Genomic DNA, 18162 nt, shown 5'->3' with positions numbered 1-18162 from the left:
CTACTTGATTTTTCACTGGGTTTTGGTGACTTTGACCACAGCTGTTGAGGGTTTACTGTTTTCCCCTCAGATCTGAGGGGGGCAGACCTACTTCAAATCCACAGCTTAGTTATTTTAGGCAGGCTTTAGGCTTTCAGCAGCTTTGTAGAATCAGGTACCTAAATTTGAAAGAATCAAGTACTTTTGACTCAGATTTTTAAATACAGAGCTACAATTCTCATTAAAATATATTGATTGACTGCTGTTGATTTTCATTTAGGGTTAGATTTGCAGAAGAGAAGGTATTTTTCTGCTTTGATCTGCCTGTCTGATAATCACAAATGGGTGTCAGCGATGGGTTTATTGATATTTCATTAGGAACTGGAATATCTCTCTTAGTTCACCAGTAACAGACACTGCATTACCCTGCTGCTGTCCAAGAGCTGCATTTGCCTCTTCATTTGCCTGTCCCAGCCCCAGGGGTTGCTCTTTGGGAGCAGACTGTGGCTTTCTAAAGAATCACAGAGCTTTTTTATTTGTTAGGATGTGCCCATGGATGCTCTCACCACTGTGAAGCCTTACAGCAATGAAATCCATGCACAGGCTCAGCTGTGGCTCAAGAGGGACCCCAAGGCATCCTATGAAGCTTGGAAGAAGTGCCTCCCTGCCAGAGGTGAGCCCTGTGCCTGTGGCCTGCTGCAGTTCTGTGTGTCCCCAGATTTAATAAGGAATCTGCTTCTGTGGAGTTGTGTTGGCTGCTGTCCTGTGCCATCTGATTCCATCCTCACATTTAGTCTTTAGAGTTGTAGCACTGACTTTTCTGGGCTGTGTGCCTCAAACCCTAAACAGAAAATGCTCTGTGCCCAAAGAGAATCAGGGAATGTAAAAAATGAAACTTGTTGCTTACTTAAATTGATAGCAGCCAGCTGGAAAGCTGATGGGATTGCTTGAGAGAGGCTCTGGGATTTTCATGAGGCTTGGAACTGAGCATAGCTCTACAGGAGTGAAAATGGCAGCAGGAGGAGATGGGAAGCACTCAGTTCCCAGCTGGAGTTTGGCGAGTTCCAGTAGGAAGACTGGAATAAATAAAATAAAAATCCTCTGGCAGTTTGCAGCTCATGACTGCTGACAGCTCTCTTGGGCTCTGCTCAACATTGCAGGTGCAGATGCCAACGGGAAAACTCCCAGCAAAGCTGAGCTTCACCAGCTCTACTTGTCAGAAAAATACGTCTGGAAGTGGAAGCAGTTCATGAGCCGCCGTGGGAAGAGAACTTGTCCTCTGGATCTCAAGCTGGGGCACAACAATTGGCTGAGACAGGTAAAGGTGGGGAGAGCTCCAGGCTCAGTCACACACTGTGGGTGTTTGCTGTCTGGGGAGGCTGGCACTCACTGCCTCTGATGCCAAGTCAGCTTTGCAGCTGTGCTCCCTTAGAAATGCTGCACCAACGTTGATCTGGGAGTCTGTGGGTTGCTAAACTCTGAACCTTTGATTGCCATGGTGCTCCTGTGCCTGATGAGCTGCACCTCTGAGGGTCCTGGAGCAAAGCTTTGCTTCCTGTGTGTGGGCTAGCAGCTCCATGCACTCTTTAAACACTTTGGTGCTGAGCAGAGCAGGAATTGTCACAGAACCAAGAAAACGCTGCCACCATGTCACCCAACAGCCCCCACGTTGTGCCTTCCTGTGAGCTGTCACAAATTCATCTGTGCCCATGGGTCTGACCTGGCTTTTCCTGCCCCTGGCCCAGGTGCTGTTCACTCCTGCCACCCAGGCTGCCAGGCAGGCTGCCTGCACCATCGTGGAGGCCCTGGCCACCATCCCCAGCAGGAAGCAGCAGGTCCTGGATCTCCTCACCAGGTATTGCTGTGCTGCCACTCCTGGCAGCTCCACCAGTGTTTGTCTTCAATTCCCACCAGAATCTCTCCCTTCTTGCAGCTTTTCTCACACCTCTCCCTGTATGCCTGCAGTTCAGGGCTCTTTTTGAGCTGGATTTTTCAACTTAATTAACTGGGAGGGTATAGATTTAGGGAGAACTGGGGTTTGCTGCCTGGCAATGAGCTCTTGCAGTCTGTACCTTTTCCAGCAGTAAGGATCAGCTGTTCAGCTCTGTGGCCAACATTTCCCCCTCTTCAGTGACAGAATAATGAGTGAACTCTGTTCCAGCTGCTGTGGCATAACTTACCCAGCTCATACTGATAGCACAGTCAGCTTCTTTTGGGGACAAATACTGATTTAGCCAGCAAGTAATGAATATCAGTGATGCTGTTAGCAAGGAGACCTCACTGCCTCAGGAGGGGATGGATGGATGGATGGATGGATGGATGGATGGATGGATGGATGGATGGATGGATGGATGGATGGATGGATGGATGGATGGATGGATGGAATCCATGGATGGATGGATGGATGGATTGATTGATTTCTGGAGGCTTTTTCTTCCTTTCCACACTGTCCTTAGGCTGGAATGTCAGCTGTGTTTCTATTTGGGTTGTCAGCTTTGTGTTTCTCTTTGGGTTGTCAGCCTGTGTTTCTCTCTCCCAGCTACCTGGATGAGCTGAGCATTGCTGGTGAATGTGCTGCTGAGTACCTGGCCCTGTACCAGAAGCTCATCAAACCTGCCCACTGGAAGGTCTACCTGGCAGCCAGAGGGGTTCTGCCCTACATTGGCAGCCTCATCACTAAGGTATGGGTTTGTGTGCAGGAAATGACCTGTTAGCTTGGCTTTTTTTTTGATTTTGAAATTCCATCCCTTTGTTCAGTGCCCTGTTGCTGACCCTGCCAAGGTTCTCAAGTTCACACTTCAGTGTTGGTACCTCAGAACAGAGGGAGCCACGGGGGTTTTAGCCCCAGCTGGAGAATTCTTTAACACTTTAATTAACTGCTCTGGGATTGTCAATATTGCTGCACTGCCTTGGCACTGTTGTGCAGCTCCCAGGCTGGGCTCTGAGAGCCCTTGGGGACAGGGAAGGATCAGGTGTGCTGCCATTGCTATAGAAATGGGAATTACAGCCTTTGGAGGAGCAGCACTCAGGTTTTACAGTGTTCACAGTGGTGGGAGTTTTCTGTGGGGGTCCCTGCTGCACTCCAGAGGGGCAGGTGGCTCTCTCCATATCAGTGGTGGCTGTGAGTGCTCCTGGAAGGCCACTAGAGCCAAGCAGTGCTAGCAGGGAGAAAATGAGAGGGATGTTTGTGGGAGATTTCCTTTCCTTTTCCCCTTCCCTCCCTGCTCTTGCAGTTGTGTTTTCAGTTTCTGAGTTCTCTGCACCTTGTGTTAGACACCCCAATGGTTATTTGGCATTGCAGGGCCATCTTGGCCTAACAGGCTGTTAATGATTTTAATTATTTTCAGGAAATAGCTCGTTTGCTGGCCTTGGAGGAAGCAACACTCAGCACAGATTTGCAGCAGGGATATGCCCTGAAGAGCCTCACAGGTATTCAGTGGGCCTGCAGCAGGGTTAGAGCTGGAGATCATTGTTCTCTAACAGCTGTGGCAGAATTTCAGAGAGATCTCATTCAGCTGTGTTGCCATTGTCAGCACTGGATTTTTGCCATCGATTTAGCACTTAATCTCTAAATGGATTTTTCCATAATTTTTTTGTGGTCAGTAAGAGTTTTTAGCTGAACTGTGGTAACACACCAGGCAAGCTTCATCATTTCACTTTATTACATAATCCCTGGCACCACTGTAAACACTGCTGCTTTATTCCTACCTTACCTCCCAATTCTATGGGAGCTTTGCTTTTATCTTCTAGGGTGTACACCCTTTTACAAAAATGTGTTGGAAATGGAAATACCTCATGAACTAGATCATTGTTTTTTGTATCCTCTTTCACATTCTTCAGCCATTAGTGGGTGAATCCATAAAGCCTGGCTTCTTGCAAGAAGCAGCATGTTGATCAGTGTGTCATGGGAAAGAATCCTTGTGTTTGCTGATTCTTTGCTTTATTGTAGGAGTGACCAGTTTGCTGATGTCACTGATAACTCATTTCACATCACCAGAGGTATTAGAAGTATGACAAGAGGAGCAGTCATCTGCTTTTGGAATAGCTTGTGACAGGAAAATGCCAAAGCGTGCAGAATTTTGTATCAAGCACACAGGAAACTCCTTAGGCTCTTTCCTCATTCCCAAACTGGTTTTCATGTGTTACAATTTGCAAGCCAGGCCAGGGCTTTTGCCTGCAACCACCCAGTTCACAGGAATGAGTATTAAACCCCAGAGTGATGGGAGCTGGAACAAACCATTTTTATGATACTGTGCCCTGTTTGCTGCTATGAAATTCAGAAATCAAATTCTCTCCCACCTGCCTTGTGGGGGTCCCAGTTACCAGGGAACCAGTTGTGGGTTTCCCCAGGTCTGGATTGAAAGCACTGGAGACAGTAATTCATGTTCACACTCAGGTGTTTATTATTCCTTATCAGTAAAACAGTCTCACAACCATGAGTTCAGCAGCTTTTCATTAGAAGGCACAAAAGGGCCAGCAGTCTCTTGTTACAAGGTCTTTTAAGACTAAACTATCCAATTAAGGGCTGACACTTGGATTATTTTCCCTTTTAACCCAATAACTGGTCCCAAAGAGCTGCAGTGCAGACTTTTCTGCCCAATTACAAAATGCCACCCAAACCCATGAAGAAGGAGGAAGAAGAAGCATGAAAAGGGAACCCAGGATGACACCCTGTGCCCTCCATCTTGCTGCCATCCACAACATAACAATTTCTCACCAAGTGATCCACCTACACTGCTCTCTATAATCTATTTCACACTTTTGTGGATTCCAGTCTGTCTTGAAGTCTGGGAAACTTTCTCCATGAGTGAGGGTCAGAGTCAGTGCTGCCCTGGGGGTCAGGACACCCCAGAGCAGACACAGAAATATTCCCAGTGCCCTGGGTTTCTGCACTGCCTGCATTTCTGTGTCTTTCCAGGTCTCCTCTCTTCCTTTGTGGAGGTGGAGTCCATCAAGAGGCACTTCAAGAGCCGCCTGGTGGGCACGGTGCTCAATGGGTACCTGTGCCTGAGGAAGCTGGTGGTGCAGAGGACAAAGCTGATTGATGAGACCCAGGACATGCTGCTGGAGATGCTGGAGGACATGACAACAGGTAAAACCACCTCTGTTCCATAAATCCAGCTTTAGGATCAACCAAGATGGAAAAGCTGAACATTCTCTAAATGACTGCTGTAATCAGAGGGGTTTATGGCTTCCAGTATTTTCTCTTGGCAAAGAGCAGTTGAACAGCATTCCTAGTCACCTCTTATCTTCCAGGAATCTCAGCCTCCTCATTTTTATGGGGCTGTTTTACTGCAGCCCAGCCATGCAGAGTAACCCTACCTAAGAAATACCTTCCATCTTTCACAGAGTGGATTCACAAAAGGAGAGAGCACCAAATTGTGGGGCTGGCTGCAGAAGGATTTATTGCATGTGCTGAGTTAAAGGGGAATCTATAAAATTGACTGCAGAGTCCATTTTAAAGCTTCCTTTTGTTGGCAGGCACAGAGTCAGAGACCAAGGCATTCATGGCTGTGTGCATAGAGACTGCCAAGCGCTACAGCCTCGATGACTACAGGACCCCAGTGTTCATCTTTGAGAGGCTCTGCAGCATCATCTACCCTGTGAGTGGGGCAGGGGCACACTGCCTGAACACAGCCCTGAAATGCTTTGGGATGGGGCTTAAAGATTGTCCAGTCCCAGCCTCTGCTATGGCAGGGACACCTTCCATGATCCCAGGCTGCTTCCAGCCTTGGCCAGCCCAGCCTTGGACATTGCAGGGGTCCAGGGGCAGCCACAGCTTCTCTGGGCACCCTGTGCCAGGGCCTGCCCACTCTTCCCAATATCTGATCTAAATTTCCCCTCTTTCAGCCTGACCCTTTCCCCCTTGTCCTGTCACTCCAGCCCCTGATGAAAAGTCTCTCTCTGGCTTTCCTGCAGTCAGTTTTACACCATAGAAGGTGTTGTGGTGTCTCCACACAACCTTCTCCTCTGCAGGCTGAGCATTCCCAATGTCTCAGCCTGTCTCCATAGGGGAGGTGCTCCAGTCCCCTCCATGGCCTCCTCTGCCCTTGCTCCAACAATTCCACGAGTTCTCATGTTGAGAACACCAGAACTGTGTGCAGTGCTCCAGGTGGAGTCTCATGATGGAGGAGGAGAATCAGCACCAAGCACCTCTAGCACCCTAGATCTGGTTCATTTTTCCCAGGAGCAGCTGTGTCTGCAGTCATGATTCACCATGAGCCTTTGGAGAGCTGTACCCCAGTGTATCCCTTTGGGGGGTTCAGGTTCCCTGAGGAATTTGGTTACTCAGTGATCCTGGCCATCCTCAGTGTGGCATGCAGAGCCAGTGGGGAAAGGACTGAAGGTTTAGGAACATTCTCCCATTAAAATGCAGCAATGGGAGCATGGCTAGGGAAAAACTTATTCACTGTGTCTCTGCTGTTGCTCTTTAGGAGGAGAATGAAGTCACTGAGTTCTTTGTCACCCTGGAGAAAGATCCCCAGCAGGAAGATTTCCTGCAGGGCAGGATGCCAGGGAATCCCTACAGCAGTAATGAGCCTGGCATCGGGCCCCTCATGAGGGACATCAAGAACAAGATCTGCCAGGACTGTGACCTGGTGGCTCTGCTGGAGGATGACAGTGGCATGGAGGTGAGAATTTCTGGAGGTGGGGATTGCTTGCACAGACCTGTGGGATGCTGGTTTTGGGCAGCTGGTGGTTGCTGGGGTGGTGATGTAACAACCTGAGCTTGTTCTTGACTTGTTCTTCTCTCCCTTTCAGCTTTTGGTGAACAACAAGATCATCAGTCTGGATCTGCCTGTGGCTGAGGTCTACAAGAAGGTGTGGTGTCCCACAAACGAGGTGTGTGTTACCTTTGTTCAAGTTAACAGCACAGAGCAGCTGTCCTTCACATCAACAAAAAAAAAAAAGGGGAAAAATCAAAACCACACGCGTCAGGATTTATTTCCTGGCATATAATTTATTGGGTGTAACTGCTCAGCAACTTTTGGTGCTCTGTTAGGACACATTGTGCATGGCCCTGCAACGTGAGTGATTGCAGAGCACTGCCCCAGGTGAGCTGTGTCCTGCGTCACAGTGACTCTTCCTGAGGAACAGCTCTCCCTGTGCTCCCCTGGGGAGAGTTGAGCGTTTCAGTGCCTTTCAGAGCACATTTCACACTCCATCTGCACACAAAAGTTTTGTGTGTGTGCACACAAGGACACCAGACTGCTCCATCAGTCTGTGCTTCGAGGGCGAGCCCAAGTTATTTATGCACAGAGCACCCAGTGCTTCTCCATATTTGCACTTCTGCTCTCATGTTTTCCATCAGGATCTCAAGCACTTGGCAGATTCATCCTTTTTTTGTTTTTCATTGTATGTGTTGTGTGTTTTTCACATGAAGAAATGGACCCAGCAGTGTTAAGGGTCCAGTCCACCATGTCACACTGAGCTTGTTCCAGAGGTGGATGTGTCCAGAACAAGCTCTTCCCTTTTTTCCTTGTGACCATTCAAATAACTCCCACTGAGACCATCAGGCTCAAGCTTGCCCACTGCAAATATATTTTTAGAGGCACTTGAGATCATAAAACAAGACTGATTTGTCCAGCATTTCTTGGTCATTTCTCATTTCCTCCTGGCCTCAAATCACCTTTGAAATTTCCATTTCTGAAGCCATTTGTGGGAACTATTCAAACAAAGTGCCAGTTAGCAGTGAATGATGATAAAATGGGTCTCATTAAGCTTTATTTCAGGAACAAAGCCTTCAGTACTGCAAAATCGAGCCCAAACCTTGTGACAGTGATAATTTTTAACAAGGTACCCACTTGGAAAGGGAGATGAGGTGCTGGTGTTAATCTGTGAGTTCTGATTTGAATTCTGACGGAGTCGCTGGTGCAATGTTCCCCATGCTGCCCCTGGAGGAGCTGTTCCCGTGGGATGCCGGGCGTGCAGCTCTCCCGGAGGGAAGCAGCTCAGCTGCTGAAAGGCAGAGTTTGTTCAGCATTCCTGGGGATGAACAGCTTTCATCTGTCTTCCTTTGTGAGCACCTCCTGGAGCCGCAGCTCCCGTTCCCTGGGAGCGACAGGCTCACAAGAAACGCAACCTCAGGCCCCTTTTTGTTTCCCTTGTCTCTCAGTGGCTTTTTTTGTTCATCTGCCGTTTTACCAGGGCCCCTGTGGTGTTAATTGCTGGTCGCCAGCGTGGCCTTTGAGCAGATCTTCCCCCCGGGGCTTTCCCTGTGCTTATGTATTTGCTGTGACATTAAGCACTGCTTATTCCACATTAGGCTTAGCACGATCCCTGACAGGTTTTCTCTTGCAAGGTCTCCTGCTCCCAAATCTGGGATTTTTCTTTTCTGCTTTTTATTCAGACCTATGGATTAAAAATGGAAAGTTTCATGATATGCTGTCAGTATTTCCAGCTGGAAATACATCTGGAAAAGTGTCCCTTTCTCAGGGTAACAGCACAGCTTCTTGGCTGTATCAGTGATGTACTGTCTTACTGAAAGCTCATTCAATTGCCTTTTACTCCTCTTCCATTTGCCATCGCTGCAGATTTTATCTCTTTGAAAGCTTTCATCCAATTAGCCTGTCCTGCTTCATTTCCTGGGCTGTGCCTGTTCCCTGGATTTCCCAGCTATGCTGTGCCATACCCCAGAGGAGAGGTTGCCATGGAAAGCAGGTGAACCCATTTTCCCATGGCTGCATCTTTCACTGGTGCTGAAGGAAAGCTGGAGGAGATGGAAGGAGGAAGAGACTGTTTATCACCAGTCTATCAATTAACTGGCAATGCCAAGAAAAGCTGGGCTGACCAAGGGATGAGTTACTGATGTTTTTGCAGGTGGCTCTGTTGTTGTTTTTAATTCATCTCAGGAACAGGAAAATGAGGGAGTGAAAGATTTCCCCGTGTTACCATCAGCAGGTGGAACAGCACGAGGGAGAGCTGGGGCTGGAGTGTCTGTACACACTGAAACCAGAGCCAGGCTTGTGTCCAAGTGGCCAGAGACGGAATGAATAAAAAGCTGTGCTCTTGCAGGGGGAGCCCATGAGGATCATTTACCGCATGCGGGGGTTACTGGGAGATGCCACGGAGGAATTCATCGAGTCCCTCGACTCCACCACTGGTAATGCATTTGTCTGCTGAAAGCTGGGATTAGATTTGAAATCTGAGGTTTGCTGCAGAGCAATGACATTATTATCCTCACAGCAGTGAGCTTAAAGTTGATTGACGTTGCTTTTGCTGCATTTACCTGCTTCACCTCGAGTGAAGGAGGATTTTACCAGCGCTTTAAAGCTGTGCTTCAGATGTGAGCACTTGCTTGGCACGGGGACCATTCTGCCCAGCCCTTCTTCATATCTCTGCTCTTAATTCTTTTTTAATTCAATACAACTGAAGTGTCTGGAATTGCTGGGAAATGCGTGCTGCTCTGCTCTCCATTTCTGCGTGTCCCGGTGGGGCTGCTCCTGTCCTCACCACTGTGTCTGTCCTGCAGATGAGGAGGAGGATGAGGAAGAGGTGTATAAGATGGCAGGGGTGATGGCCCCATGTGGAGGCCTGGAGTGCATGCTCAACAGACTGACTGGCATCAAGGACTTCAAGCAGGGCCGGCACCTCTTAACCGTGAGTGTCCCTTTGGCACCGGGGTCAGGAGTTATGGGGAGGAAAATTCCACAGGCACCCCTGAGGTTTAGACAATCTCCCTTGAGCTGGAACAGTTCCTTCCCTCTCCTGTTCTTTTTGGGTAACAATTCCTTACAAAACTTCAAATGTCTAGAACCTGAGGAGTTGGTAAGACCAAATCCTGTCTTGTTGGAGGAATTGTTTTCTGCCTTGGCCATATCTGAAAACCAAAGCTGTGCTAAGATATACACACATATATATTTATGTGAAAATCTGGGGTGTACTGTATCCCAGCAGTCTGGATATCAGGTCTATTACTGTATTAAACTATTACTTCAGTTTCAGCAAAATCCCCCCTCGTTGTGAAGTCCCACAGAGAATCCCTTTCTGTATTTTGCAGGTGCTGTTAAAACTCTTCAGTTACTGTGTGAAGGTGAAAATCAACCGGCAGCAGCTGGTCAAGCCAGAGATGAACACTTTGAATGTCATGCTGGGGACTCTCAACTTGGTAAGGACAGCTTGGACTTCCAGAAGTGGTTTTCCATGGATTCCAATGAATTTAAGCTACTTCTGCCTGCCCTGCTGCCTTGTGACAACTACAGGAGATGGGAAATACTGATGTGCGGGCACTGCAAATTATCCTTTGGACATTCCTTATCTGTTATGGGTGGGAGTGTGGGGGCAGTTAAACCAGCTGGTGTTCCAGTGCCCCTTCCCACCTCAAACCAGTGACTGCTGGTGTTCTAGTGCCCCTTCCCACCCCAAACCAGTGACTGCTGGTGTTCCAGTGCCCCTTCCCACTTTATACCAGTGACTGCTGGTGCTCCAGGGTCTGCTCCCACCTCAAACCAGTGACTGCTGGTGTTCCCCTAAGTGCTCCCACCTCAAACCAGTGACTGCTGGTGTTCCAGTGCCCCTTCCCACCTCAAACCAGTGACTGTTGCTGTTCCCCTGAGCACTCCCATGTCTTGCAGGCTCTGGTGGCTGAGCAGGAGAGCAAGGACAGCGGGGGAGCAGCAGTGGCAGAGCAGGTGCTCAGCATCATGGAGATCATTCTGGATGAATCCAACGCAGAGCCCCTGAGCGAGGACAAGGTGAGTGGCTCCTTTCCCTGGATTCAGGCCTTGCACAGCCCTGCTCACAGGGATGCTGAGCTCCAGGAGCAGGAGGGGAGTGCTGATGGAGTCTGACCCTCGTTCCACTTCTGGCAGGTCTTGGCAGGCCTTGGGGAAGGGCTCAAGGAGGGCCCTGAACCAAAAGCACTGCGAGGCTGCGTCAGGATGAGTCTTGCATGGTTGGGTGAGGGTTGTTAGGCACTGCTTGGATCCTTTCCTGCCTGTTTTGGGCCACGGGCCAGTGAGAGACAAGAAAAGACACAGCTTGGCCTTGTTTTTTGGAGTGTTTTTGTATGTGTTGAAAACATGATTGATTTTCCAGTTAATTGAGAATAAAACTGTTTCTCATCTAGACTGAGAACAAGAAGAGCTTCTCACTCATCTTTTGAAGCTGTGGGTGAACAGGAATCTGGTGTGCTTTGGGTTGGAATTATTAGACTTTTGGCTGGAAAATGCTTTAACGGCACGTGGAATAAGCCAGGGGTTGGTGCAGCCATTCCATGAGACCTCTGAGAACAAGACTCAATTTTATTTTTATCAGTGACCACCCCTTCACAACAGGAGTACCCCACCACCTCCCAGAGTGAGAATTTCCTTGTAGATTTATTGACTATAAATCCTGCTGCTTTTGCTTCACAGGGCAACCTCCTCCTGACAGGGGACAAGGACCAGCTGGTGATGCTGCTGGACCAGATCAACAGCACCTTTGTGCGCTCCAACCTGAGCGTGCTGCAGGGGCTGCTGCGCATCATCCCCTACCTGAGCTTCGGGGAGATGGAGAAGATGCAGATCCTGGTGGATCGCTTCAAGCCCTACTGCAACTTTGATAAGTATGTTGGCACAGCTCAGCTAAAGGCACCTGAAATGGTTTTGGTGACACATTTCTGCCTTCATCTCCTCATTGGTGCTACTCCAGTCTAATGCCAGGTGTCGGGTGCAGGGAAAACTCTGGGCTTAATATGAGTTATTAGCAAGTTCTGTTTATGGAAGAGAGCATTAGACACTTATACAGCAAGTAATAAGCTCATGAATATTCTGTAATTTACACTGTTTATTGGTTACACTACAACATTAGCTCTTCTCTGTTCTTTAGGGGTTACATCTCTCTTTTCTCATGTCTCCTTCACTATTTGTTATCATACTACAGCTAGGCTTAAGGACACGCTATCTAGCAAGTGCAAAACTCAAAATTAGCTACAGCTTTGTACTTTTCCAATCTCTAGTCAACTAAAATCCCAACAGCCAGGCTTCAGCTTCATTTCCTCTCTCACTTCTGAGCCATTTTTGACATAAAAGTGTGAGGTCTAGCTTGAGGAATAGGTCTTCAGAGAGAGCGTTTTGAGGTGACAGGCCTGAATAGCTTTTCTGAGTCTCTGAGCTGGGGCAGGTACACCATTCAGTGAGAATTACAGGCAGAGTTACCATCTCTTCTCTTTGTTCAGGTATGATGAGGAGCACAGTGGAGATGATAAAGTTTTCCTGGACTGCTTCTGTAAAATAGCAGCAGGAATAAAGAACAACAGCAATGGCCATCAGCTGAAAGATCTCATCCTGCAGAAGGGGATTACACAGAATGCCCTGGATTACATGAAAAAGCACATTCCAAGTGCAAAGAAGTAAGAGTCACTATTTAATGTGTGTGGTTAATGTGTGTGACTGCCCTGGACATCCTCCTCATCCCATCACCACAATCTCCCAAGAAATCCATGAACAAGTTCCCATTCAGGAGCATTCAGAGCTGTGGTGCTGAGGTCTGGTGAGGCAGTGCTCGTATAGAGATGACCTAAAAACCCTGAAATCTTCCCATTTGATACCCATCCAAGCTGATTTCTTGGATATCTCAATCCTTGTGTTTCCTGCCTGTCCTCTCCTGTTTCACAGCAACAGAGTTTGTGCTGTTGGTAGCCAACTCATGAACACAAATCCCCAGGCTCAGAGTTGGCACCGTGGCCGTGCACAGCATGGGAGTGGGAGTGTGACTGTCCCTTCATTAATGAGCTGAGCAGGGACACGGGGGGAGGGAGTGTTCCCTGCAGCCTGGAGCCATGCTGCTGTCTGGGACACTCCCCCAGCTGCTGCCTTTTGTGTTCCATGCAGTTTGGATGCAGACATATGGAAGAGGTTCTTATCTCGACCTGCACTTCCTTTTATCCTGCGCCTGCTCCGAGGCCTCGCGACGCAGCACCCTGCAACACAGGTGAGCCCAGGGCCCTGGCACTCTGCTCTGGGGCTGCAGCTCAGCAGAAACTCCTCTAAGAGTTGGTTCTACATTCATTTTTGATGGGTTTTGTTTTGCCATCCTCATCACAGTTGGAACAGTTTTGCTCACAACTTTTTTCCGCCAGAAGGTTTTGGTCCTAGTCTGAAGGGAATTCTGTTTGGGGGATAAAGCAGAGAGAAAATCCAGTTCTCCTGAGCTTACCTCTTATAAGAATGTGAAATTTTCTTATAAGAATGTGAAATTCTTATAAGAATTGTTAATTCTGTTGGGAGTCTCAAAGTAGGCATAGGTGTGGAAGCTGTTCAAGTATTCTCTGGGCAAGTTCTGCCTTTGCAGAGCATCCTCTGAGTTTTGTGTTTTACATGAGAAGATTGGGAACATGACTCTGTGTCTTTGTCTTGGTGCCTTGAGCCTCTGCTGGGCAGCTTCAGGCATCATCTGGAAAAGTCAGAGATTCTGATTTGAATATTTCCTCCTGCTGTGTGGTGTGAGATTGACACACCAGTGTGAAGAGAAGGTAATTATTGATAAGCTCCCCAGGACGTGATTGTTGGTGTTTGAAGGCATCAATACAATGTCTTATCACAAAATAAACGTTTTATCCAACATCCCCATCTGAGCTGGTAATGACCAGTGGAGAGGCAAATTGCCCCAGACTGACACACAGTTTTTAGGGCCTTAAAAAAGAAAGGAACAGTGGTTGCAGCTCAGTGCTCTGCCCAGCTGTCCCTGTAGGATTAGGGGGGACAGTCACTGTCCTGAGTCCCCTCCTCCTGAGCAGTGCTGTGCTCCCATCCCCCAGGTGCTAATAGGAACAGACTCCATCTCCAACCTGCACAAACTGGAGCAGGTGTCGAGTGATGAAGGCATTGGGACGTTGGCAGAGAACCTCCTGGAGGCTCTGAGGGAGCACCCCGAGGTGAACAAGAAGATTGACGCCGCGCGGAAGGAGACACGCGCCGAGAAGAAGAGGATGGCCATGGCCATGAGGCAGAAGGCCCTGGGCACCCTGGGCATGACGGTAATGGCTGGGGGCTCTGCTCCTCCAGGGCTTTCCTTCCTGCCCTGCTCAAGCTGCCTCAGCAGGAAATGTGTGATTTATTGATGGATATTGCACAGCTCCAGCCTCCCCGTTTGCCTGGTGCTGCCAGGAGGGAACAGAGGAGATGGGATGGGCATTCCAGTGCCAGTGGTGGGCATGGTGTGGTTTGTCATTGTTTTTAACCTGCTTGAGCTTTTCTGTCTTCCAGACAAATGAGAAGGGCCAGGTGGTGACCAAGACTGCGCTGCTTAAACAGATGGAGGAGCTGATAGAGGAGCCAGGACTGACCTGCTGCATCTGCCGGGAGGGATACAAATTCCAGGTACTGGGAGCTAAGAGTTACAGGTAGTGGGAGCTAAAAGTTCTGCATAGTGGGAGCTGAAAGTTCCAGGCAGTGGGAGCTAAGAGTTCTAGGTCATGGGAGCTAAGAGTTCCAGGTGGTGGGAGCTAAAACTTCCAGGTCATGGGAGCTAAGAGTTCCAGGTAATGGGAGCTAAAAGTTCTGCATAGTGGGACCTAAGAGTTCCAGGTACTGGGAGCTAAGAGTTCCAGGTAGTGGGGGCTAAAAGTTCCAGGTAGTAGGAGCTAGGAGTTTCAGGTAATGGTGATGGGAGATTGAAGTTCCAGGTGAAGGGAGACACATTTTCAGAGCCCTCTCAGCTCCTAATGGGACTTGCCAGTATCTGGTTGCACAAGTGCTGGCGCTGGAGGATCAGGAAGTCTCAGGGTTGGTTCTTCAGATCAGTAATTCCAGAGGTGGCTGGGAAAGGGAAGTGTGTTTTCAGTGAAAGCTGGAAAAACACAGGACCAGTTTAAGTTTGAGGTTGGTATCAATGCAAGGAACCCCAAAATGGGGACTAGCATGCTCTGACTCTGTGATTCAGTTGAACAAATGGTTTATTAAGCTATATAATATTATACTACATACTATACTAATACCATACCAAACAAAAACCTGTGACCCTTTCCAACAGTCACGACACAGCTTTGACCTAATTGATCAATCAGTCAAAACAACCATCACCAGTGTCCAGTTAACAAATCCCTTTTCAGCAAACAATCTGCATAACACATCCCACATGTGCCAAACAACAGATGCAGCAAGTGAAGAATTGTTTTCTTCTTTCTCTGAGCTTTCTCCAGCAAAAATCTTGGGAGAGAGAATTATGTCTCTGTTCAAAGAATGTGTGAATACCACAAGGTTGGGAGTGGAAGAGGTTCAATTCAGTGTGGTGTGGAAAGAGCAGGAGATGAGTAGCAGAGCTTGCTAAGGCAGCTGTGTGTCCTTGCAGCCCACCAAGGTGCTGGGGATTTACACCTTCACCAAGCGCGTGGCGCTCGAGGAGTTTGAGAACAAGCCCCGCAAGCAGCAGGGCTACAGCACCGTGTCCCACTTCAACATTGTGCACTATGACTGCCACCTGGCAGCTGTCAGGTATGTGCCCACACCCACACAGCCCCTCAGCCTGGGCTGGAGGCCTTTCCAGGTGCTTTGGGATCACTGTGGGACTCAGGCTGGGTGGGCTGGGTTGTTGATCACTTTGCAGGGCTTCTCCATCTCCATGCCTGCTTTAACACTGCTCAGCCCTGGACTCTGCCAAGTCCAGCATTGAGAGAAGCTGTGGAATTGTCATTTTGGGGATGTTTCCTTAGACAGAAGCTTGCATCCTGCTGACTTGCCTGGTGTGCTCTGTCTCTTTGTGCAGGCTCGCTCGGGGCCGCGAGGAGTGGGAGAGTGCAGCCCTGCAAAATGCCAACACCAAGTGCAATGGGCTCCTGCCAGTGTGGGGGCCCCACGTGCCAGAGTCTGCTTTTGCCACGTGCTTGGCACGGTGAGTACAGGCAGGTTCTTCCCCAGCTGGTTGCATCTGGCTGAGTCAGATCCTTGCCACACACTCCCCTGAAATCCTGGGATCGGAGGTGGTGCAGCTGAATCCTGGTGAAACGGAGCCATTTCAGGTTCTACCATCAGGAGTGAATCTCCTAAAAAAGTTCAGATGTCTGTTTGTTCCTTGGCTTCATGTAAATAATTTCAGAGCCTTCTTAGCCCCCAGTCACAGCTGAAGATGCAGTGTTGATTCATTTGTGCCCAGTGAGCCCCTACTGTACAAAAGAAACCTTCTGACACCAGTGGATTCCCTGGTGTAGATTTCCAGACTTCTCTTGGATGGTACTGAGGTACTTGAGCAGCTGTCTGGAGCAGATGGAGATGCTGATGTCAGGATTCTGCTTTACCTTGTGCTGGGTTTGTAATGTCACATTAGAAATTTTGAACCTGACAGGGGTTAGGTTTAGATCAGAGATTGGGAAGAAAGTCTTCCCTGTGTAGAGGTGTGCACTGGCACAAGATGCCCAGAGAGGTTATGGATGCCCCATCCCTGGCAGTGTCCAAAGCCAGGTTGGACAGAACTTGAAGCAACCTGGGACAGTGGAAGGTGTCCCTGCCCATGGAAGGGGTTGAGACTGGAAAATCTTTAATGTCCCCAACCCAAACCATTTTGTGATTTTGTGGAATCAAGAGTGGCAACATCCTGGAAGCATTTCAGCCAGGAGCTGTATCCCAGCTCCTGGGCATGGGAAAACAGTATTGATGTGTGGACAGATATCTGCAGCTGGAATTGGATTTGCCAGAGTGAGCTGAAGGCCTCCCTTTGGGGAGGTTACTCCAAGGTAGCAGGGCTGCCTTTGTGAGTTTTTGTGCCGTGCTTGCTGTGCTCCTGGGCTGTGTTGAGGCAGGAGCAGCTCTCTGCAAGCCCCATGGTGTTTTTCAGGCCCAACACAAACCTGCAGGAGGGGCTGTGCTGTGGCAGGAGCAGCTCTCTGAAATCCTCCTGGGTTTTTCAGGCACAACACAAACTTGCAGGAGGGGCTGTGCTGTGGCAGGAGCAGCTTTCTGCAAGCTCCCTGGTGTTCTTCAGCCCAACGCAAACCTGCAGGAGGGGCTGTGCCGTGGCAGGAGCAGCTCTCTGAAGGCCCCCTGGTGTTTTTCAGGCACAACACGTACCTGCAGGAGTGCACGGGGCAGAGGGAGCCCACGTACCAGCTGAACGTGCACGACATCAAGCTGCTGTTCCTGCGCTTCGCCATGGAGCAGTCGTTCAGCATCGACACCGGGGGTGGCGGCCGCGAGAGCAACATCCACCTCATCCCCTACATCATCCACACCGTGCTCTACGTGCTCAACACGTCAGTGCCACCCCTGCCACCCTCCCCCAGCTCTGCACGGGCCAGCACAGATGGGAAATCACATAAAGTTTTGGGAGGGTTGCGCATCCTGAGTGGGTTGTTAAGGATTTGCATTGTTGGGAGTGAAGCCTGGACATGCCGGATAACAGGGAACCTATTGAGTAAAAGCAATTGGGAATTAGCTTCTCTTTCCATTCTAGATGTAATTATTACCTCTGGGGTGAGCAACAGGGTTATTACATTAAAGCAACTCTGCCAGCTTAATTTTCTCCTGAGCAGGCAGAAGAGACATTGCGATGAAATCATTGTTAGTTAAAAACTTAACCCTGATGCAGTTTTATTCAGTGTTCAAATAACACAGGTTGGTTTCCATATTTGACATCCTGGAGGAGGGTTCAGGTCCACCAGATTTTCCTGATATTTTCAATTTTTTTGGGAGGTTACCATTATTATTTTTGCCCATAAGCAGCAGTCCATTGGCACTGCACTGCACTGAGGCTGTGTGGCCACATCCATGGGCACCCAGATGCTTTGGAATAGAGGAGCTGATTCTGATCCTGCAGAAATGGGCTGCCCATGTCTATCCTCTATTGGAGGAGTTAGATATTAGTAAGTAATACTAATTAGATGAGGGTATAAATATTAAAATACACACCAAGGTCACTCCAAATGCAGTGCAGTGAAATCCCTCTCACTTTCCCGCCTGGAACTAATCAAGGTTTTGGCTGTAATACAATTTCTCTTTTGTTTTTAATATCTATCTCCAGATCCCTGCGCTATTGTTTTCCCAATCCTTTGGGAGACAAATAAATGGAACTATTTGTTTCATCTTGTTAGGCTCCTGTTGGCACCACAGAGCCCAGAACCCGCTGGGCAGACGTGGAAAAAAAGCCTTCTGTACTTCTCAGACAGAATTTTTAATATTAAATGGAGAAAATAAAGAGCTACTACTTGGCTCCCAGCTGCATCTTTTAGCAGATGAAAAGGTCACACAGCCCTGACAGCTTCATCTGCTGGGA

At 48.7% G+C, this 18162-nt stretch overlaps 1 protein-coding gene across 1 annotated transcript in view; it reads left to right on the top strand.

Moving 5' to 3' along the window:
- Positions 1-18162, top strand: part of UBR4 (ubiquitin protein ligase E3 component n-recognin 4) — a 94498-nt gene that overhangs the window by 67250 nt on the left and 9086 nt on the right. Inside the window, exons 83-103 of the mRNA XM_059487321.1 lie at positions 523-652; positions 1140-1297; positions 1725-1834; positions 2519-2660; positions 3327-3408; positions 4898-5071; positions 5461-5582; positions 6414-6611; positions 6742-6822; positions 8995-9082; positions 9452-9579; positions 9980-10087; positions 10554-10673; positions 11334-11524; positions 12137-12310; positions 12792-12891; positions 13718-13936; positions 14166-14279; positions 15250-15392; positions 15664-15789; positions 16949-17143. Of these exons, the coding sequence (XP_059343304.1) occupies positions 523-652; positions 1140-1297; positions 1725-1834; positions 2519-2660; positions 3327-3408; positions 4898-5071; positions 5461-5582; positions 6414-6611; positions 6742-6822; positions 8995-9082; positions 9452-9579; positions 9980-10087; positions 10554-10673; positions 11334-11524; positions 12137-12310; positions 12792-12891; positions 13718-13936; positions 14166-14279; positions 15250-15392; positions 15664-15789; positions 16949-17143 (2903 nt within the window). The remainder of the gene's footprint in view (positions 1-522; positions 653-1139; positions 1298-1724; positions 1835-2518; positions 2661-3326; positions 3409-4897; positions 5072-5460; positions 5583-6413; positions 6612-6741; positions 6823-8994; positions 9083-9451; positions 9580-9979; positions 10088-10553; positions 10674-11333; positions 11525-12136; positions 12311-12791; positions 12892-13717; positions 13937-14165; positions 14280-15249; positions 15393-15663; positions 15790-16948; positions 17144-18162) is intronic.

The sequence above is a fragment of the Ammospiza nelsoni genome, chromosome 22, assembly GCF_027579445.1.
Source record: "Ammospiza nelsoni isolate bAmmNel1 chromosome 22, bAmmNel1.pri, whole genome shotgun sequence".
Classification (NCBI taxonomy): Eukaryota; Metazoa; Chordata; class Aves; order Passeriformes; family Passerellidae; genus Ammospiza; species Ammospiza nelsoni.
The sequence above is the reverse complement of the archived record's forward strand: the minus strand, read 5'-3'. Positions and strand labels throughout refer to the sequence as shown.